Raw genomic sequence first — 23,336 nt, 5'->3', positions numbered from 1 at the left:
AACAAGAAGCCCAATTGGGCAGAAAACGCAGAGGCCAGACCACCAAAGACTCTGAATTTGTTTTAATGCAGTCAGACAGGTAAAAATTGTTTTGGGCAGGTTGTGATCGTTGTATTCTGCTCGAGTGGGCTCCAGCCATGAAAAGCTGCTGTTGAATGATGGCTGTGCTCCAATAAATGAGCCCCTCCTCGAGTGGTGTGACTGCGACCGGCGGGGCGCCGAGTTCAGTCGGCTCGGCTCGACACGCAGTGACTGATAACCGATGAGTCATCACATGACCGATCACATGACTGATTGTTCTTGATACTCTCCTGTCAGCCAGCAGTAATTTGTGTTTAGTGCCAATTTTCAAATATTAGCATGATAAGGTGGTAAACATTCGGATGTTAGCGTTGATCCTGTGACCATGCCGGCTGTTGTGGTTAGCATTTAGCACAAAGCACCACTCTGCTGAGCTGCTAGGGACTGCTGAACAGAGGCTCAGCTCTGTCACTTGAACACAGTGGTGATACATGAGAGGTGCAAACTAGAGTCAATAAACATGTTGATCATTAATCAAAGAGCAGACTGAGCCTCAGCAACATTTGTAGGCCTTCACTTTGTCTCTTAGGGATCAAATTCATTTTTTTATACCACTTTAAGAGACTTATTCCATCAAATCTTTACAGGGCTTCTGAGCTGTCAGGTCGGGGGATTCTTTCTCCTCAGAAATGTGAAGCAAAGGTTTGTTTGCCTGCTGCTGCTAAAAACCTCTGCAGGCTTTTGGAGCGTCCCGTCAGCGACAGCTGAAATGTTTGTGCGTCTGTTTTTGGCCTCTGCGGACGAACACACAGTACATTTGTTGAGCTCTCCGGCAGCAGATTTCTGTGTGTTTGGCAAGGAAACGAACAACGTGCCACACTGTGATTTATGGTTGTACATATTTGTCTTCATGCAACACTATCCTTCCTTCCTTCCTCCCTCCTCCAGTCGACATACGAGAGATCCGGGAGCTGCGGTTGGGGAAGGGCTCCCGTGATTTTGAGCGCTACCCGGAGGAGGCCCGGAAACTGGATGCCGCCCACTGCTTCATCGTACTCTATGGGCTGGAGTTTCGCCTCAGGACGCTCAGCGTTGCCGGTCAGTGTGTGCATACTGCGTGTGTGTGTGTGTGTGTGTGGTGTGTGTGTGTGTGTGCTGGTGATTCCCAGTGAGTTTTCACAGATACTGTTTTGGAAAAAAAAAGTAGCATTTCTGTCTGTCAAGAAAGACGAGCAGTCACATGATCAGTTATTTCCCAGAGTGTCTGCTGTCAACATTCATCCACAGTTTACAGACTGACTCTCTTCATCAAATTTGACTTACTGTGCTTGCCATAGTGTGTGCACACAGTTTTCCTCGTGGAATGAGGGATATTTCCCCGTTTTTACCTCCACATAAAATGAAAGCCCATGAAAGTGGTCTAGATGATCTCTTAATTATTATTTTTGTGAGTTGTTGTAACTCATTAAAAGTTAGGACAAATTCACAAAAATAAGACCTAAGCTCCAATAAATTGGGATTCACCTTATATATGTAAATAAACGGTGATTTAAGCATATTGTTGCCCAGACATACAACCTGAAATTTGAAGGATTCAAGTCGTTTTTTTCTTTTCTTCCCTGTGTCGTCTTTATTCGTGTCTTTGCAGCCTTCAGCGAGGAGGAGGTCAACATGTGGCTCACTGGTCTCAACTGGCTGATGACTGACACTCAGAGAGCGCCCGCACCGCAGCAGACAGACAGGTGCTGTCGACCTGTCCGACTCTATGTATTCATGAACTTGTTAGAAAGCTACTTAAAGGAATACTTCACTGACAGTCTTTTCGGTTGAGTATCAAAATCTGAGCCACGTGGGCCTGAAAATGGATTAGTTTGGAACTTGTTTGTAGTGATGGAACATTTGATTATCAAAAGTATTGGCAGTTAAATTTCCTTTGATCAACTACTATAAAATGTAATCTCAATAATCAACTTTTTGAAGCAAAAATGCCAGAAAATCATGAGTTACAGCTTCTCAAACATGACTATTCACTGCTTCTCTTTTCTTCTTATATGATTGGAAACTGAATACCTTTGACTGTTGGTCAAAAAACAAGACACTTTATTGACCAATTAGTGGAATGATGAAAGAAATTCATCAGGCGTGTGAGCATTTTAATTTTGAAAGATAGATCAGTGGAGTATTCCTTAAATTGTATCATCTGCATACACTGATGGAGTGAAAACACTTTTCCAGTTGTCACTGAAAACACTCGACGCAGACTTCTCAGTTTATTTAGTCAAAGTTAGAAATGTTGCGATTAGTTCAGCGGGCTGAGCGATCGACATGCATAGCTGCAGCATTTATTTGTGTGTTTGTAAAGCACTTCACACGTTCCTGCACCCCCCTGCGTGTGTGGCGATGACGACGTCTGGTCACATCAAACGAAGTGGCGACCTGGAAGGGGAAGGGTGGTGCTGGTTGGAGGACGGGACAAATATTAGTTTTGGGATGAAAATATTTACTCCAGATGAATGTGCGGAGGCAGTTTTGGCTCGTGTGGCGCGAGCAGGAGAACAGAGAGAGGCTGTGAGTGTGTGCAGAGGGAGCTTTGTTGTTGACATAATGCGAGCGCTATATGTTTGGAAATGGTCAGAGGAAATGAAATGGCTAATTTTGTCTGTTTATGACAGTTGTGTAAACTGTTTGGGGAATAGATTCAATGAATGGCATTTTTTTTTCACTCTGTTCGACAAATATAGACAACTCTCAGTATCTACCTGCGACTTGTTGCTTTAAGTCGACAGTGTACGGAAATGGAAACTATAATGATGCTACAGCTATTGTGCATGTTATTTTTCCACTTTACAAAATAGGATGAATGTGTTTGTGTCTGTCCAACCTGCAAGCCTGTAGGTGGATGCTTTTCAGCAAGCCCACATAGCATTAGCTACATCAGCTATCAGTTATTATCAGTTATTTAAGCTGCGTGTTCGTTTGCAACATTCAGCATTTGGGAGGATCCATCCATCTTTAGGTTTTATTCCATCCTGAAAGTGGAAGCTAGTTCACACAGCGGTGTGGAATCCAGTCCTGGATGCTCTCAGAGTTGACCGAGCTGTCCGACTCCTGTCAGGAGAAGGGTAAAATCCAGCAACCCCAGCAGATGTTACATCCTAAAAGACTTAACTCTTTTAACACTGAAGGTGAATACAAGCAGTTTGAAAGGTGCCTAAGTTAAACATTCAGACTGGTTATGATAGGATGAACAGTCTGCTTTTTCATCTTTCCTGATTATACAAATAATAGAGAGACTAACTAAACTGCAGTATAAGAATAAAGTTATGTCTTTACTTCCATTTCTTTAACAACTTGTACAATGCTGACTCTTTGCCTGGTGTGTGGTAGCTTTAGCCTCAGGCTTTTTCGCACAGTGTCATGTATGTAGTTATGAAACTGTGCATATGTAACAGCCGTTTTCCATCAGATGGAAACAATTGTTACAAAAATGACGTCATTGATTTTTGTAAATATATGCTTCTTTTGAATTTGAAGTTGGGACAGGAGCAACAGAAGACTGGGAAAGTTGTGGACTGCTCCAAAAACACCTGTTTGGATCATTCCACAGGTAAAAAGGTTGATTGGTAACAGGTGATAGTATCATGATTGGGTATGAAAGGAGCATCCTGGAAGGGCTCAGTCGCTCACAAGCGAGGATGGAGCGAGGTTCACCACATTGTGAAACACATATATGGGCTCAGGACGCTTCATAAAACTGTTGTCAGTAAACACAGTTTGTCGTCATGCATTTCACCTGTCAGCCATCAGACCCGTTTTCTACAGGAAACACGTGATGTCTATTTTTAATTTCAGTTTGGCTTTAAATTCTTGTAATAATGACTCTTTCAGTCTCATGTTTTCTTTCTCCACCCTTCCCTCTGTAGGTGGCTGAGGAAACAGTTTGAAGTCATGGACAGGAGCCACGAGGGCAGGTGGGTGACTTGCCACAAACGCGTCAACACCCTATCGTAGCTTTTACAGCAGCCTGTGATGGATGCCCATTGGCCGGTCCGTCACAGCAGGTGGAACGCGAAGGTGAAACTCGATCCAGATGTCATCAAAGAGCACATTGCACCCCTGTCAGGGATCTACCCTGACCTTAACCTCCACAGCCTGCCACACACGTCCACAGCCGGAGACTCCACATATCACACACGCACTTTCTCCGTCTTTTTCTCTCTCTCGCGCTCTCATTAATGCATCCAAGCTTCTGTTTGGGTGGAAGCCGCTCCAGGACAAACAGCCTGCCGCCGCCCGATAAGCAGCAGGATGTGATGCGTTGGGCTGGGAGAGGGCAGCTTCCCGTCTCCTGTGAAAATAGCAACAGTAGCAGTAGCTAGACAGAGGGAAGTGGGTGGAGAGACGAATCAGACCTGGCAGCAGCAGCGGTCGTTGACCCCAAACGATCTGCCCTGCCTCAGAGCAATGACCTGGATTTTTTTCTTTCTCTACCTGCTTTTCTCGCTTCCTTCCTCAGTCTGTCGCTGACGGCTGATGGTTGCATGTGTTTTGTGAATAAGTGAAAGTGATTATACACGTGGTTGTCCTAGAAAATAAGGAGAGGTAGAGGCATCGGGCGTCCCGGTAGCTTACCTGGTAGAGCCCATGTCATGTATTAAGGCTGAGGCCTGGCTGCAGCGGCCTCGGTTTAATTCCAGCCCACACCCTTTCACAAGAGCGCCAAATGTGTATGAATCCACCACTGAAAATAGTCCCTACCAAATATGTTTTTTCCTTCTGTTAAGCAACGTTTGCTAAAAACAAAGATTTACATCTGTAGTAGGAACCAAAGGGCATGGAGCTGAGAGCCACAGTCAGGGTTGGGAAATCAGAAAGTATTTAGAGACAATAACTAAAGGATAGAATAACACCAGCCTCTTTCTTTAAATGGCCTCCAGTGTGTAGGATTTATTAGTATCTATTGAAAGCACTGGAATATAATCTTCATAAACCTTCTTGCCATCTGCCATCATTGTCTGAGCCTGAACAATGAAAACATTACAAGAGTCTCTCTTTACTTCATGCTCAGAGTGGAAATGTAGAATCCTGACATTGACATCAGCTCGTCAAACCGTACAGCGCCATCTCCTGGTAGTCTTGCTAGTAAAGGTGCAATTCAAATATTGTTTGATTTTGGAATTATGATTCTTCTACGTCAGCACGTTCGGACCTTTAATGACTCTAATGTATATTTCCTTCCTTGCTTTTTTGTCAGCATCACCGTGAAGGATGTGAAAGCCCTGCTGCCTCAGGTCAACTACAGAGTCCCCAACATGCGCTTCCTCAAAGACAAGCTACAGGTCAGACCAGAGTGATGCATGACAAGAAAGTCTGTTTGTTAATGTGTTTGCTTCTCCACCCGCAGCTGGATGTTCTGACTCGACCGCAGCACTGTTTTGTGTTACACTAATGCACATCCTCCATGTTCACACAGGAGGTGGAGGCCAAGAGCGATCTATCGTACCCCAACTTCGCACAGCTCTACAGGACACTGATGTTTGACGCCCAGAAGAGTGTAAGTGTCAGTTTTGGGTTTGCACACAAACACAGTCACACAGTCACGAAGAAGTACTCAAATCCTTTACTGACATAACGGAAAGATTACTGCGTTACAAGTAAGTAAGTTTTGTCTCTTACTTTGTGTATTATGACTCTGATGCACCACAACAACAAGAGCAACTTCCTTGTACGCAAAACTCTTCCTGTTTCTCAGTCTGGACATGCAATGATTGATTCAGAATCGCACTTCAGTACCGTATTTGAGTACCACACCATGCTCACTTTTTCCTTTTCTGTTGATGCTTCACCTGGCGCCCTCCCACCTGTCTGTCACCTGGTCCCTCCCCTTTTGTTCCCAGATTATTGAGCAGCTGGAGCTCTCCTTCCCTCTGCGGTGAGTCCCTCCACCTCCACCTTCACCTCGTCCTCATTGTCCACTCCCTTGTCTTCACGTCCTCCATTCTTGTTCTTCTACTGGTCCAGCTTGTCTTTAGAACACGCTTATCAGTGTCCGAGGGAAGGTTTCGGTTTAAGTGAAACATTTCCATATGTTTTTCGCCATTAATGGTACTTTGTGAATGTGAAACCTTTTCCTTCATGTTATGGGACATTAACCTAAAAATGGCATAATTAGCTCAGGCATAGGTAGATGAATAAGATTCGTAGCCAGACAGCCCTTTGTATGTTTATGCATCATGTCTCATGTAGTTGAACTCTAACTTGCACTCCTCTGCTGTCTGACCTCTTGAAAACGGTTGTGTTTGTAGGAATGTTGACAGACCCGAGCTTTGTCAGATCTCCCTCTACGACTTCCAGAAGTTTTTGCAGATGGACCAGAAGGTACAGAGCAAATTCACCCGTCAGCACAGCACAAACCTGCCCTGTTAAAACTGCTTTGTGCTCACTGCTTCATCCGGCTTGTCTCAGGACTCCTGGGCGTCCGATCTGACTCGCGTCAGGGACTTCCTCATGGGGTACATGAGGGGTGGGCCGCAGCCTGAGCCAATGCTGCAGCTTGACGAGGTGAAACACTGCAAAGACGCAGATGTGCACAACAACTGAAATTAACTGTGGAGATATTTCCCTACCTTGCAGTCTGATCATGTGCCTTTATGTTTCTAGTTCCTGACTTTCCTGTTCTCTAAAGAGAATTCTGTGTGCGACCCTCGACTTTCGACTGTTGTTCCTGATGACATGAAAAGGCCGCTGTCTCAGTATTGGATCTCCTCTTCACACAACACGTAGGTCTCAACATTTGTGTCTGTTCAGTAATGTTCATACAGTATGTTAGACCTTCATAAAGACACACTGAATAAGGAGCTTTAGGGAAATATTTGTAGTTAGTGGTTTAAACACCACATTTTGCTTATTTGCTGTCTTATTAAGATTAATTTGAAAGGATAGATATCAGCCTTATCCACGTATAGTTTAGCCTAGCTTAGCTTTAATGTTTAGCGTAGCCTAGCACAAAAGCTGCTAGTTGAACTTGTTTAATAAATGTTGCCTTCCAACAGTTCAAATGTCTGTCTTATTGACATGTTGTGTAAGAAGGCTTAATGATTTAGAAATTTGAATGAGCCGTGGTTTGATTAGCAGTTACCGTGAACACCAATGAAGCCAATAACAGCTAGCAGCTCGTAGCAGCTTTCAATGCTTTTGGAGCTAAAGCGCTTCTTGAATGTGTTAATGACGTTCTGCTTTCTTTACCAAAATAAAATGTGCTTCTTTTTCTTTCCTTCTGACAATTGCTAGTCTTTAAACTAGGCTAACCACATCATGTTTATATTGAATATTGTCTTAACAATTAGCACAGTACCAGTCAGAAGTTTGGACACATGAAGGAGTCTTTATGATGTTTCTAATTCTGTCAATTGTATCGTTTTTAATTCAAAGTCTACTTTTTTTTTGAGATGTCTTTGTTGTGACAAGTTGACATTAACCAAGAAAACAAAACCTGCCAATGTCTCCTGCCACCAGGGCTGAGTCACCTAACAGGACAGCTAGCTGCATGGCTAACAGAGCTAATTAGCTAATGGCAGCCACGGTTAGCGGAAGGTAGTGGTTGCTTTGGCAACAAGTAAAGCTGAATCACCTCTGTACTGTATTCCCTGTTGTCAAACTGGTCATATAACATTTAATGACATCTCAGTGAAAAGTTCAAGATTGTACCACTGTAGTTGAGGTCAAGGAAATTATTGATGATGAGCTATAAAGTCATTTGAGAGTGTGATAAAGCTCAGTCATGTTAATGAATAGCACAAATAATGCCACTACAGTTGAGATTAAACTGCAATAGACAGGGTTTTTTTTGTTTTAATGTATCATTATGAAGTACATTTTGATTGCACAATGTAATGACTAATGAATAATAACAGCATAGACTGACTGGCTGGTGCTTCAGTCCGGCTGCCGCCATTTCTATCTGCTTTCATGTCTCCACTATAGATTAAATGAATGAATGAACTTGTGGAACTCGTGGAAATTTGGCAACAAATGCAGAGCGTCCTGTCTTGTTGGTAGTTGCTCTGAGGAATAGGGAAAGCGATCCGGTTGTCTTCGCGACTGCGGCGCCACTTGGAAATTCAACCAGTAACTTAGTTGAAAATTTTCTGTTTCCACTTGAAGGAAAATATTCATGACATAATACAATGGTGTCTTGACAGCCAATGTAAAAACCAACCACATATAACTGTTCAATGTAATGTTAACAGCTGAGTGGAATCATTAGTTGCAGCCTTTAAGCCATGAAGGAACTCTCTGATGGCATTTTCTGAGTGCCTCTGTTCTTATGAACTCGTTTCCATGTTCTTGTTCTTTCAGGTACTTGACAGGTGACCAGTTTTCCAGTGAATCATCTCTAGAAGCCTACGCCCGTTGCCTGAGGATGGGCTGCCGCTGCATTGAACGTAAGAGTCTCCAACATTTGATGTAACTCACAAGGAAAATGAAATGGTGTCTTGAAGGAATCCACTGGGCCTGTTTCTGTGACATTGAGGATATTTTGCCGCATATTCAAATGTCTTCTGCAGTACCCCCTTAAATACTGGCTGATGACCCCGGTCAGGTTATGCACAGGTAAAAGCCTCGATTCAGAGCACTGGGGGGTTTGTACCTAAGTGTGTGTTTTCTGATCTTAGTGGACTGCTGGGATGGACCTGACGACCTGCCAATCATCTACCACGGACACACCCTAACCTCCAAGATCAAATTCCTGGATGTGCTGCACACCATCAAAGAACACGCCTTCGTCACATCTGAGTAAGTGGATTAAGATGCCATTGACGTCACAGGTTTCAGTCTGAAACCTAGTAGTATAGTTCATTTTGGTGTAGTGTGGTGATTTAATTAAAAAGAAAATGCATGTGAGAAATGTTACTTGGCTTTGTTAGGTCACGCCTGCCAGGTGACAAGACCACTGCTGTCCTAACATTCATCAGAGTAAAAATACATTGATGTTCATGTTGTCTGGTTAGTGTGCTGACATTTAAACTGCACACCAGCAGCGCCTTTAGAGATTAACACAAGAGTTCGCCCGCCCACTGCTGTGCTTGTGCAGGTATCCTGTGATCTTGTCCATCGAGGACCACTGCAGCGTGGTCCAACAGAGGAACATGGCCACACACTTTAAGAAGGTGTTTGGAGATCTGCTGCTCACCAAGCCAGTCGACAGCAACGCGGAGGAGCTTCCCTCACCCCACCAGCTCCGCCGGAAGATCCTCATCAAGGTACACAGACAAACACACATCTGCATTTCACTGCAAAGCGGAGGCTGCATCCTTCACAGTCAGCAGTATTAGACACACATTTCAAAGGGGCACACTGCTCAATACAAAGATGTAATATGATCTTGTTGTCAGTCCAGATTTTGGTTCAGGTAGGTCCTCTGTCACTTAACACCATGCTGAAAAGCAGTGTTTCTCTGCCCTCTCTGGTTGTCAGCGGTGAAAAGTGTGCTTTGTCGCACCTATAACCACCTGTAGGTTTGAGAGCCACTGTCATTTGGAGAGGAGGTGCAGGCTCAGCCTATGCTTTAGACCCTTCACTGGACCCACCTTTGTAGGCTGTGTCCTTAAAAAAAATCAAGCAGGGGGCAGCTGTTATCTGGTATGGCTGTAAGGTGGCCTACAACCAACCATCACTCCCCCTAATGATACTAGGTAAAGTTACAGTGTCCATGAGAAAGATCCCTGACCACCGTTAACACATGGTGGATGAGAGACACTTGGTCCGAACTGTTTAAGACCTTTTTGAACGTCGTTTGATGTACACTGTAAAATGCTCCCACATCTTTCATGTTTTACTTCTTGTGTTGCAGCACAAGAAACTGGTGGAAGGCACGCTTTATGAGGAGGTGTCATCAGCCAGCTACTCTGAAAACGACATCAGCAACTCTCTGAAGAACGGCATCCTTTACCTCGAGGACCCCATCGACCACGTGCGTCTGTCTTCAGTGCTTGATTATGTGTGATTATTCATGAAACACACAGTCAGGGTGTTGTATAGTAATACTGAAATGGGTTTTGGTGTGATCTGCAGACGTGGACTCCACACTATTTTGTCCTGACCAGTAATAAGATATACTACTCAGAGGAGACGTCTCACTACCAAACAGCTGATGAAGAGGAGGATGATGAAGGAAAAGAGGTAGGATGATGATGATGGTGACTAGAATGGTGTTGCTGATTGTGACAGCTATAAGGAAAAAGACTTTATCAGACGAAGGTGATGTAGTCTTTTCCTCAGTTTCTTCTCTCTTTCCTGTGATTTGCCAGGAGTGTAACAACAACGAGCAACACTGCGCCGAGCGCTGGTTCCACGGGAAGCTGGGTGGAGGTCGCGATGGTCGACAGGTGGCTGAGAAGCTCCTGCAGGAGTACTGCGAGGGCGGGGCCAAAGACGGCACCTTCCTGGTGCGGGAGAGTGAGACGTTTGTCGGAGACTACACCCTCTCGTTCTGGTCAGTGACGGAAGAAATTGTAGAGACACATTTATAAGACAGTGGAGGAGAGGAACAAGATGTGATCATAGCTGCATACAGCAGGACAGAAACCCAGCTGAAAAAGAGAGATTTGAATGCTTCAGCATTGATTCAAAATCTGAACACTACACATAGATAGAAAACAAATTCATCACAACATCTGCAGTCAAAATAACAATTGCACTTAATAGTAATGGAAGGATTTCTATTTTTTGTGCATTCCATGGAAACGTTTATTTCTAGGAAAAATCAATACAGTAAATTTAAACAAAAAAGGGATAAAAGCACCACAAGTCATCCACTACGAATTTACATCTCAATCACCTCTTATGGCCTTTACCCTGCAGATGAGTTGTTCATTTGTCACGGAGATGGTTCAGCTGTTATCATGTGATCTAACAAGTCAAAGAGTGAGGGAGGCAGAATGAACCTTTACAAGTACAGCAGCACTTATAAATCAGTTTTCAAATCAAACAGAGGTTTTTTTCAGGTGAAATAGGAGTAAATTATAGTGCTGAAAGTTTGAATTAGTTCTAGGTCTCCAGCCTGAGCCTCATAACAGATTAGCAGAGATCAGCGCTCTAACTCAGTCCTGTTCATGTCGTCCAGGCGCTCAGGTCGAGTCCAGCACTGCAGGATCCATTCACGTCAGGAGTCTGGCTCCACCCGCTTCTACCTGACTGACAACCTGGTGTTTGACAGCCTGTACCGCCTCATCTGCCACTACAGAGACACACCTCTGCGCTGCAATGAGTTCGAAATGAGGCTGGGCAGCCCCGTGCCTCAGCCCAATGCACACGAGAGCAGAGAGTGAGTGATCAGTGTCTGCAAGGAAGGGTCGTGCAGAAAAGCCAAAATGAGATTAGTTTGTCGTAAAAGAGTTGTCTGCTTTCCAGGTGGTACCACTCCAGTCTATCCCGAGTCCAGGCCGAACACATGCTGATGCGTGTTCCCAGAGACGGAGCTTTCTTGGTGCGGAAACGCAGCGAACACAACTCCTACGCCATCTCCTTTAGGTAGACAAATCAAGGCGCACTGAGGACGATCGCATGACAGCATCAACTCATCGGTTTTCTGCTCCATCTCTTTCTTTTTGCAGCTGATTTTCTTTCTCTGTCCGTAGGGCGGAGGGGAAGATCAAACACTGTCGCATCCAGCAGGAAGGCCGTCTCTTCATGCTGGGCAGTTCAGCAGAGTTCGAGAGCCTCGTCGACCTTGTCAGCTACTACGAGAGACATCCACTGTACCGCAAGATGAGGCTCCGCTACCCCATCAACGAGGACACTCTGGACCGGATGGGCACCACGGTTAGTCTCACAGACTGAATACAATAACAACATGTCCAGCACAGTTTTACAAAGCTGAGGCAACATCCTCCACACTGAACAACTGTCATTGTTTCTTGATAAAAGATTTGATGTTATTGAACTAAAATCTAAAAAATCTCAAACAACACAGCATGCTTCCAAACAGTCAGCCGTTAGCATGTAGCAGCAAACAGTAACTCTAACTTGCAGCACATAAATATTGTGACTGGTTGTGTTTCATGTTGCTGCTGTACCCCTAAAAACAATAACTAGAGAAGTAATAATTATTTGTTGTTTGTTTCCCAGGAGCTTGACTATGGGGCGCTGTATGAGGTCCGCACTCCTCACTTCTATGTGGAGGCCAATAAGATGCCCACTGCACGGGTGAGTGACGCCCTTTGTACTATGGACCTCCAGTTTAATCAGTAAATTATTATTCAGTGAATATCATAACAATTAGGAAATTATGTGCAAATGAAATCAAGATCATTATATGTAATAGTAAAAGGAGTAAACAACCCATAGAAACAGCAGTACAGGAAGTGCAAAGTACAGTAAATATGTGCTCAGCTTTGTAATGCAAATGGAGATGTATAGGCTGCATAATGTACTCTTTTTTTAAGAATTAATAGTAAAATGACTAATCCTGAAGAGAAAAGTGGAGTTTGTGGGTGAAAGATTTTGTGCTAAAGGGAGAAAAAACAAAACCAGAAATTAGGAAAGATGAGGAAAAAGAGAAAAGGAAAAGAAAGAAGGGAGACAACAATACAAAGAAAAGAAAATAATAGTAATGGAAGCATGTGGTCATGGAAACCACTCATCTGTTGAATGTTGTGCCCCCCAGTGGTCATTTGTGATATATACTGTGGCAGGCTGATGGTATTTCCTTGCTGCTGTGTGTTTCAGTGTACAGTCAAAGCTCTGTACGACTATCGGGCTCAGAGGGAGGACGAGCTCTGCTTCCCCAAACAGGCGCTCATCCTCAATGTGGATAAGCAGGAGGGCGGCTGGTGAGTGAACCTCCTCCTGTGAGTCTGCTCCATCACACGGTCTCCTTCACACGTAGGGCAGCTTGTCATGAACCTGTGCGTGGTCTTTAGGTGGCGTGGTGACTACGGAGGAAAGAAACAGCTGTGGTTTCCTGCAAACTACGTGGAGGAGGTTCCCAGCTCTCCCACCAGAGAGCTGGATGAAGCAGTGAGTTCTCGTCGTTACGCCGAGCAGAGTGTCCAGCAGTCTACGTGTTTTTCCAATCATAATGAGTCTTTCTTTTGTTTTGCGTTGTTCTGCTGCGTCAGTCCACAGAGAACAGTCCTCTGGGAACATTCCTCAAGGGCTTCATTGATGTCTCCACCTGTCATGTAGGTGAGTCTCATAGACAAAGCTGTTCCTGAGGCAAACAGAGGTGATAACTCCCATGAGTGTATGGAACATATGTTTTTTTATTGTGGGATGAAAGTCTGAAGGAATTGTCTCTGTTTCTGATGATATGGTCTTGAAGCTTCACCTCAGCCAGCGTCTGGCTAGTTTGGTTTAAGTGTTTGCAATTGTATTTCTCTGGAAATAGACATACAGTGGTTTACCAGCAGAAAAGCTCACCTCATGAGGATGGTCATCAGCAGGTGCAGCCACATTACAACTGTCATCTACCCAGTAATGAAACAGGAACTAGCTTTGATGTTACCATCATGCAAGCAACTGCAGCAGGGACACGTGCAGACATCTTTTCAGTGTATCAGTGTACAAAATTCCCCTGAGCTGTCGTTGTCTTGCTTGTTTGATGTGTAGTGTGTCCATGAAGCTGATACAACTGTCACTATATCGCTGCTTTAGTGATTTTATTAGGCCTCAGACTGTTTGTATATGAATCATAAGGTTCAATAGTGGGTGAGGCTACATGACTTTAGCATATTTTGCCTTTTTTAATAATAGGCTGCACAATCGGGTCATAATTATTTTTTATTATTAATTTCAACTGAACCAAATTTTAAGTGTCATCTTTAAAATATACAGTAAATTAGGTGATCACTTCATGGTAGTCTGTTAACATAAATGCTAGTCCAGTTGCTTTCCTGTGGCGCCAGGACTGATAAACACGAGCTTAATTAAATCATGTTGTCCATACTCAACAGAAAAATAATAAAGCTCACCAAAACCGTGTTGGTTTTTCTCTCCACTGCTCCATCCGTCTGTGTCCAGTGGTGCACAAGGATGGGAAGAATTCACGGCCTTACGTGTGCACAATCCACTCCCAGCACCTGTCATCTCACCCGGTACAGACTCTGGATGTGGCAGCCGACAGCATGGAGGACCTAACCAGCTGGGTCACCAAGATCAGAGAGGCCACACAGAACGCCGACGCACGGGTCTGTATGATGTAACTGGCGTTTTGGGAATAACTTTATATTGTCAGTTGTGGCTTAAGAGTATGGTTTTCTGATCTCCATGGTAACAGATGCAGGAGGAGAAGCAAATGGAGAGGAGGAAGAAGATTGCAGTGGAGCTGTCTGATCTCGTGGTCTACTGCAGACCTGTCCCCTTCAATGAGGACAGTAAGGATCAAACTGCTCTCTTCTTCTCTCGCCTCACGTTTTATCTGTTTCTGTGGGTCATTTTTTTGATTTGTGTGATTTGCTGCTGCTTCCAGAGATCGGGACAGAGAGGGCATGCTACCGGGACATGTCCTCCTTCCCAGAGACAAAGGCAGAGAAGTTTGCGACACGCGGCAGAGGGAAACGCTTCCTGCAGTACAACCGGCGTCAGCTTTCCAGAGTGTATCCCCGAGGACAGAGGCTGGACTCATCCAACTACGACCCGCTGCCCATGTGGCTCTGTGGCTCCCAGCTAGTCGCGCTCAATTTCCAGACCCCAGGTCAGTCCACACAGTAGCAATCGCTCTTTTCACCAAGAGATAGAGAGCGTATAGGCTGCTACAGAGAGCCAGGGGCAGACGTCAAGTTGATTCATCAGGTGCTTTATTGTCTTTATCCCGGAAAACTCAAACAAGCATGATTTTGAAGAAAACTTGGTGGTCGTTTTCCTCTTTTAGCTAGAACTTTAGCCTCGTTCGTGTCAAATCAGCCTCTTTGTGCAAGTTGTAATCTTGAAATTGCAATTAGTGTTACAGTTGGTGCTTGATGATGAGTAAGTTGTTAATTACTAGTTCAGTAGCTTGTTCACAATAGTGAAAAACTTCCCAAAAAAATGAAAAAATCCCATTACTGGCACGTGTTGCTTTTCTTTTTAAATTATGTATCTTCTTATTGGCAAATTAACAGAAATCGTCACATCTTCCTCCACGTTCAAATGTCTGCAATATAGTGGCCACCAGGGGGAGATGTCAACATACTGTAGCATCTGTGTTAGTTCAACATGCTGCATCCCATTTTAGTGATAAATGTGGGGGGTCCAGAGATGGTTACAAGGTAGAAAATCAGACAAAACAGACAATGTTCCTGGTACAGAAACCAGTTTTTAAAGGCTAAAGTCACAATGATGTCTGCAGCAGACATTGCTTACACAGTCACTCACAGTAGACTTTAAGAGGAGAGCAGCACCTGAATGCATCATTACTTTTGGTCTTAGTGACAAAAAACGTGTATTGAATAAAATATGAAAGTGACTGTGTGTGTGTGTGTGTGTGCGTGTGCGTGTAGATAAACCCATGCAGCTGAACCAGGCCTTGTTCATGCTCGGCGGTGGCAGCGGCTTTGTTCCCCAGCCTGATATCATGAGGGACGACGCCTTTGACCCTTTTGACAAGGACACTTTACGTGTGGAGCCAATCACCATCCAGTTACAGGTCAGCTCAGCTCCATCATAGAGAGAGCAGAAAATAAAACCCGTAATAAAGCCCGGATTAAACTAGCTGTGAGACTCACTTTGTTTCCACAGTCTTGTCACAGTTTGTTGTCTTGTGTGTGTGTATCAGGTGCTGGGAGCTCGCCATTTGCCTAAAAATGGCCGGAGCATCGTCTGTCCCTTTGTGGAGGTGGAGATCTGTGGAGCTGATTACGACAGCTGCAAGTGCAAGACAGACGTAGTAGGTAAGACAGCTGCCGACCTCATCCCCCTTGATTTCCATTCATGTCACATGTTCGCTGAGAGTGGAGCGCTCACTGCCTGCGTGCTATCCGTCTCTTCCTCCTGACCCTCCCAGCTGATAACGGTCTGAATCCTGTGTGGGTGCAGAAGCAGTTTGTGTTTGACATCCACAACCCCACCTTCTCCTTTCTGCGCTTCACTGTCTACGAGGAGGACATGTTCAGTGATCCTAACTTCCTGGCCCAGGCGACCTACCCTGTCCGTCTGCTGCGAACAGGTGAATGTGGAGTAACGGATGCTGATTTTGGACGGTTTGGGAAAACCCCTGTTTTAAGAACACCAAAGCTACAGCTGAGAGTCGTAAATTCTTCCTGCCAATGTTTTGACAAATTCAGATCGATAAATATTCATCTGTTGATTGAGTTATGTCTTGTGTGTTGCCAGGCTACAGGAGCGTCCCTCTGAAAAACAGCTACAGTGAAGAGCTGGAGTTGGCTTCTCTTCTGGTCCATATAGAAATTGTCAATGCCAAGGTACACAACGCCGGTGTCACAGAGCTTTTCAATTTACCAGTTGATCTACGTTTCAGCCCTCACTTATGGACATCAGATTTCAGGTAGTGACCCGAGAGAATGAGATTGCGCATCAAGTGGCTGAAATGAGTTTCCTCCGTAGTGTAGCTGGGCTCAGCCTTAGAGATAAAGCTAAAGGAGCTCAGACGTCCAGAGGGAGCTTTCTTGTGTCAAAAGGAGCCAGTTGTGGTGGTTCAGGCTTCTAGCAACTGGTAGGAGACCCTATGGTTGTTCCTGAACATGCATTAGAGATTATATATCTTATGTGGCTTGGAAAAGCCTCAGGATCCCCTAGGAAGAGCTGGAGAAGGACAGCTTCCTTACCCAGCTACCAGCGAGACCCGGCCTCGGGAAAGCGGCAGAAAATAGAGAAAACAAAACAAAATGCTTGTTGTACTAAAAGTTAATAATACTAAATCAACCTGCCCTACTGCAGGCTCATCCATCCACAAGCTGTAACGTACGCTGTCCTTGCTGTCTTCCATTCCTCCCTGTGGCTGCAGGAGGAAGACGATGAGAACCTGTACATGTCCATCCAGCGGCTGCGGGATCGAACCAGCGAGCTGTCGAACCAGGTTTCCCTCCTGGAGAGGTCGGGCTCAGGAGACCTCAGCTACCAGCAGAGTCTGGAGGAGCTCAGAGCGGCTCAGGATCAGCTGAGTGAGCTGGTGGAGGCTCGAAACCGCAGGTGACTGATAATCCAGCACCACACTGAGGAAAAAGATTTCCATAGAGGCATGGATCAGTTGATTTGTGTAGATGTCCATTTAAATTTCATGTATTTTCGATAATAAGTCCTTTGATTAGTCTATCCAACAGAATATGAATTGAAATTTTTGATAAAACATGTTCTGGTTTCGGCTTCACAATTGTGAGAATCTGCTTTTTTTTAAAAATATGACTGTAAAATGAGTATCTTTGGACTTTTAATTGGACAAAATGAGCTCTGTGAAGTGAACCTGCATTGATTGTTTTATATTGTCAGACCTTTAATAGATTGAAATGACTTTAAGAAAGAATTAAAATGATATATATTAGTCATTTGTAGCCCCGTTTGTTATTTTTGTGGGGCTGCAACTCACAATTATGATGCAGTTCTAGTCTTAATTGATCATTTGATCAACATAATGTAAGCAAATATAAAAAAAAATGGCCATCACACAAACCCAAAGCCCAAAGATATTCAGTCATAAAAGACTAACACAAAAGAGAAAATATTCACTTTTGAGATGTTGGAATCAGTGAATTTCAGCCATTTCTTCGATTAATCAGCTAATTCTTTCTGCTCTTTTTTTATTAGATATTTTTGCATTAATAGTATAATAAATGCCTTATTTAGGAGACCTTTTTTTCATTTTATTTATTGTGTATTTATTACAGTAGTGCTACTATAAAATGTGGCATCTTCAAGTGGATTTTTTAAAATTGGTGACATTTATTTGATCTAAATGCAAGTCTGCTGCTGGTTTAACTTTAAACCTGAATTCAGCCCTCAACATGTATTCCTAAAATAAGAACTTTTACATCTGAAGACTCACAAAGATGTTCATAACCACAGGCAAAGGATGAAAGCATGAACGCACACACACACACATACATCCAACAGAACGCTTCACATGCAAAATAATCCTTTTTTTCTGCTTTTCCAGGCTGATGGAGAAGAAGAGGAGGGAGAAGCTGAGGCAGCAGGTGACAGCAAAGCGCAGCTAATCCTCCCGTCCACCAGAGAGCACTAAAGACACAAACGGTGCCTCACACTCTCTGCCACCAGTGCTGTGCAGTGACCGCCGGAGAGGACAGCGGGCTCTCTGCTGCAGCGGCATGCTATCCACTTCTAACTGGAAACGAAAACATGTTCCTTCACAATAAAATGTGAGATTTCATTGCACACTGTTGTACTAACAACAGAGGAAAAAGTGACAGAAACAGAAGCATCTCGTGGACGAATAAAAACACCTCATGTTACTAAGCTATACAAACAATCATGGAGTGAAGGCTGAAACACATTAAGAGCAAATTAGAGATGGTTTCCTCTCATGTTTCCATAGAAACAGACAGGAGAGGTGGAGGGTCGAGGCAAAGATTTCTGATCCTGGTCAGAGCTGAAACAATTACTTTAACTGATCAGTCAATGGACAGAAAATTCATCTGCAACAAATTTGAGAATGAATCGTTCAAGGCATTTTACAAGCAAAAATATCAGCTGCTGCTTTTATTTGTATTATATGATTCATAGGTTGATTATTTTTGGTTTTGGACTAGCTATTTGAAGATGCCAGCTTTAGCAAGTAACAGACATTTTTCACTATTTTCTGACATTTACTGAACAGAATCATTAGTCAGTTAATCGAGAGAATAATTACTAGTTGCAGCTCTAATCACAATGAGTAGTTCTGGAAGAGTTTCAGATACTTAATGTTGCAAATGTAGACATTTTTAGCACATTCTGTCATTTGTTTTTACAACAAAGCTCAATGCTGTCCAATAGATAAAGACTACAAGACAAAAAAACTGTTTGACCTGGCTGCATCTAGACAGTGAAACTTTTTAGTGTAGATGTTTGCATAACGTGCCACAAAACTGATCTGATAACGAGAGATGCCTTTGGAAATAAGGTCTGAAGCTCCTCAAGTTGACTCTTACTGTGTTTTGGTCTTTAGTAGGAAAAAGAGGATATAAGGGAGAAGAAAACTCAGGTTACACAGATGGATGGAAACTAAAAAACTCAGCTATCAGGATGGAGAAAGGGAGCAGTGGGCACACGTAGCAAAAAGTTAATCTCATGTATGTGCCTTTGATGCTTTGTGGAGTATAACTACTCTAGTGCTGAACAGAGGAAAAGAAAACTGACTGCTTTCTCTACAACTGGAACAGTGACCCTTTAAGGGAAAACTACTATCAACCTGGAGGAGGACTTCACTCGCTAGGCTCAGACCACTACTCATGAAATGGGTAAAAGGGAATCAAGACCAAGTCTTTTTTGGATGATCACATGAACTCTGTCCCCAGGTGGCAGGGGCTGTCACAGTCGTTCCTGTTGTGCCTGGGAGAGCACAAACCGGACAAGCAAATCCTCACCAAACCACAGCCAGAAGGTCTTTTAATACTTCTTCAAAGGGCTCTAAATATATCGATACTACCTTCTAAGAGGCAGGAGAAGAGGAGGGGGAGGAGGGGGAGGAGGAAAGCGAAGACGACATTCCTCACAGTGCCCCTGCATAGGGGCTCAGGTGTGTTTGTTGCAGTCGGACGCACACGCACGACAACCAAGGGCTATCACAGAAAACTAGCAAAGCACTCTTTTACCTGCCGGTTCAGATTTCTCTCACCTCACATCTGAACCTCAGGACCAGGATCAGGTCCCATCATCTGGCTCTAATCAACAGATGTGGCTCAACTGGTTCGACTGCATGGCTCCATATTTAATAACCCCCCCACCACACACACACACCTTCTGTAGCTGCTTCACCTCCCCATCATCCTCCTGTTTAATTTCTCAGTGTATATAACTTCTTTTATTTATCAAACAGGTGTAGATCCTGTTTTTGTAGATGAAAGAACACACTAGAAGACTGATCATGGACTTCAGATTGAAGATGCTATAACTTTATGTAGAAATGAATATTGTGTACCTGGAGCTCCCTTTAATTGTCCCTGTAGACACAAACTTCTCTTTGTCCCTCTGCTACGGTTGCACTGGGTAGGGACTTCTATGCAAAGCTTGTCTTCTTGGCCTATAGACATTGTGTATTAGGCGATTTGAACCACGTTGTGTTTTCTCTCCATATCTATGCTAATTGTCCAGTATTATTACTCTGCATTACAAATCCTGTGCAAGTTTCCATTTAATAAAGCTCTTTCATTTACTTCCTGTGTGTGCTGTCTTTTTGAAACATATCTAGTGCACTATAAAGTGATGAAATCTCAGCCTGTAGTGAATTTGAAACCTCCTCCCAATTTCAACCAAACGCAATACTACAAACCAAATTTACAGCACATCCAGTCTGGTTTGGTATTTTCCTACATACCTGTCCATCCATAGGTGTGCCACAATTCTGCTCCATTTCACATTCTATCTTGAAAAAAAAAAAAAAAAACAGAATAAGACATCATTATAGATTTGAGTTCCAGGCCACTTTAAGTACAAGCTGCTGAAATGAAGTTTCACTGCAGCAGTTTTCAGTAATCAGCAGCCAAAGTCCACTATGTAAACAAAAGACTGCTTTTTGGGCATTTCATGTAGCCATAATTAGTGAATTTAACTACATAATCAAAGCATATCACAATCAATAATCAATCATAATAAACTGGCCACTGGCCACTTGTACAACCTCAAGCATGCCCAAAACAGCCTTATATCAATAAACACTATACAGGAAATCTTTTCACCCCTTAGGCTGCCTATTAAAACAGAAATAGTTCATATGAAGAAAATTAAACTTATTGTTTAATTCTCTTTTTATCTATCTATCTATCTATATCTATCTATCTATCTATCTATCTATCTATCTATATATCTATCTATCTATCTTTCTATCTTTCTATCTATCTACATTGACCGACATAAACATAATTTTTTCTCCTTTGCATATGGAGCTTGTAAGGCTAAGCAAATCCAAATGCAATCTCCCATAATTACTGGCCGTCTATTTGTTTTGTTTTTGTTCTCCTGAGATTCATCACATTTCAGTAGATTTTATGATAACGGCTGCAAAGAGTGGGTAGGTATCCCTCCAATACTGATAAACAAAGGGAAATTTTAATCTTTTAATTGAGTCTGCAGGAATCAGCTGATGTGTCTGTTGCTGATGAGAGCACATATTCAGATAAAGGCTTCTGGAGAGATGTGTGCCTTGATTTAGGTATCCCTAATGTACACACAAAGAGGGTGAGTCTAAAAAATGTGTGCCTCGAACATCAAAAGGTAAGTTACTGCATTTTGCATATTTATTTAAAGCCAGTTTTCAGTCCTTAATGTAATTTCTGTTTATGTCTGCATTGATGTATCTTTACTTGTCCAAGCAGGTTATTGAAGTGGAATATTAAGTGTTATTAAAGGAGTATTACAAATTGTTTTTGGATCTCTACATAGAAAGAATGTAAGTTTGGTCGGGATGAAAAATGGCCATATGCGGTTTTACGTGCACATTTATAACCCTACCATTTGGCCCTGGAATTACATGCAAACTTCTCCCTTTTTTATTGGGCTCATGAAGACTTGAAGAGCTCTGCTCTGTTTGGCTGGTTTTCATTAAGGCACCTCGATGGCTCACACAGAAGCAACATGTGGAAATAGGTCACTGTGGGTGTATATCTTTTTTTGGGCATAAATATTAATAAGTCAAGACTGTTACTAAACAGTTTATGATTTTGTATTTGATCCTTTTCCCCCCCTATAATGCATAAGTGGGATTTGCATTTGAAGTAGCATGTTAGCAGTGTTTGAGGTTCATGATATATCAGTTACATGTACACATTGAAAGCACAAAAATGCTCTTATGTGTTTTACAAAATTATTTGTATTCATGTAAAAAAATACCATAATTCATGAGGCGTGAAACATTATTTATGTGCAGGATACAGTCTGAAGAGCAACATGTGGTTTTTTTTTTTGTTTCCAACAGGAAAGTACAATGTTGTTGAGAAGTAACTTTGATTTTGTTTCACAGGACATTTACACAATCGATGCCTCCACTACACCCCTATCAGTGGATGAAGAAGTGTGTGATGGAAAATATTTCACTCACAAATTGCCAGAGCAGCCATGTTTTTTTTTTTCATTTCTGAAAATGACTGGATAGTATATCACAAAAAAAAGTACAAAAAAAAAAAAAAAACATCACGAAATTACACCGTTGAAATACATTACACCTTTGCACTTTTGATATAATCCGGTTCGTTTTTCCATTTGGTTCCTTTATAAGATGGAAAATAACAACCATGGACATTTACACTCGTCTTTCCTCTTTCTGGTTTCCCATGCATGTTCCCAAAATGGCCTGAACCCATTATTATTATTTATTATTTATAATTTATTCTTCTTCTTCTTCTGCATGCACTGACATGGTAAGAGGATCTGGAGGTGAGTCTTAAAGGGGAAGTTACTTCTCACTCTAAAATAACAAAAGCACATTTTTAAGCATTTTTCATTATCTTTTATTAATCCCCTTTCGTTTAAATGACAGAATGAACTTAACTTCTTCATGCAGCTGAATTTATGAACTTGTTTATTAATTTATATGGACTTATTTTAATGTGGGTTACAAATGCTTAATAAAGGAAAAGGTAGCAAGTTAAAGCCATAATTGTGTGAATTTTGGGTCATTGAAGGACTTTGACTGGTGGAATTGACTTTGACCGCTGGCAACTGAAGGCACACGAATACACATCTGTCACTGTCATTGTAAAAGTGTAGCAGAAAGCACACACACACCTGCACAGGTACAAACACTGGTAGGTTGAACTGTCATGCCCCTTAGTGGTGCAATGTGGTCAGTGCAACATCACTCAAAGCTTTGAGTGTGTGTGTGTGTGTGTGTGCCCTGGAGAGGTCAGACTCCTGATGAAGTCAACGTGCTGAAGTAGGACTCATCGGGAAAATGAAAAACTAGAACTGCTGTACGCCTCCACCAACAAATCAAGTTGCAGTTTACAGTTCAGACTCATATATAATCAAAGGTATTAAGTGCATTTTGTGGTGAAATGGAAGCTCTCACTGTATTGACATGTGTGATTCCAGTGGATCATTTACTGTGAGAAACATGCTGTCTTCACTTAGAGACTGTTTTTCCAGAAAAGAACAGAGGACTGACAGAGAGCATCACATGGAGAAACAACAGTCACCTGAAGCTCAATATCAGCAGAACCAATGAGCTT

At 42.9% G+C, this 23,336-nt stretch overlaps 1 protein-coding gene across 1 annotated transcript; it reads left to right on the top strand.

Moving 5' to 3' along the window:
- Window positions 1-512: 512 nt before the first annotated feature.
- LOC121605344 (1-phosphatidylinositol 4,5-bisphosphate phosphodiesterase gamma-1-like) lies at window positions 513-20,313 on the top strand. Its single transcript, XM_041935221.1, has 32 exons — window positions 513-519; window positions 970-1,119; window positions 1,670-1,763; window positions 3,945-3,992; window positions 5,276-5,360; window positions 5,495-5,575; window positions 5,919-5,953; window positions 6,327-6,399; window positions 6,487-6,582; window positions 6,682-6,800; window positions 8,380-8,465; window positions 8,697-8,817; window positions 9,116-9,284; window positions 9,875-9,994; window positions 10,096-10,203; window positions 10,332-10,516; window positions 11,147-11,347; window positions 11,434-11,553; window positions 11,661-11,844; window positions 12,151-12,228; window positions 12,751-12,854; window positions 12,945-13,041; window positions 13,143-13,209; window positions 14,044-14,210; window positions 14,300-14,396; window positions 14,492-14,716; window positions 15,501-15,646; window positions 15,776-15,890; window positions 16,004-16,165; window positions 16,333-16,421; window positions 16,964-17,148; window positions 18,110-20,313. The coding sequence occupies exons 1-32, from the start codon at window positions 513-515 to the stop codon at window positions 18,168-18,170; spliced, it is 3,675 nt and encodes a 1,224-aa protein (XP_041791155.1). The 3' UTR covers window positions 18,171-20,313.
- Window positions 20,314-23,336: the final 3,023 nt, after the last annotated feature.

Source organism: Chelmon rostratus, chromosome 4 (genome assembly GCF_017976325.1).
Source record: "Chelmon rostratus isolate fCheRos1 chromosome 4, fCheRos1.pri, whole genome shotgun sequence".
Classification (NCBI taxonomy): Eukaryota; Metazoa; Chordata; class Actinopteri; order Chaetodontiformes; family Chaetodontidae; genus Chelmon; species Chelmon rostratus.
Note: the sequence above shows the minus strand (reverse complement) of the source record. Positions and strands in the feature narration are given on the sequence as shown.

What these genes read in the sequence shown, in the direction of transcription:
- LOC121605344 (XM_041935221.1), top strand. An exon ending in GACAGGAGCCACGAGGGCAG is followed by an intron (nt 3,993 to 5,275) that starts GTGGGTGACTTG and finishes CTTTTTTGTCAG; the next exon opens with CATCACCGTGAAGGATGTGA. An exon ending in CACGCCTTCGTCACATCTGA is followed by an intron (nt 8,818 to 9,115) that starts GTAAGTGGATTA and finishes GTGCTTGTGCAG; the next exon opens with GTATCCTGTGATCTTGTCCA.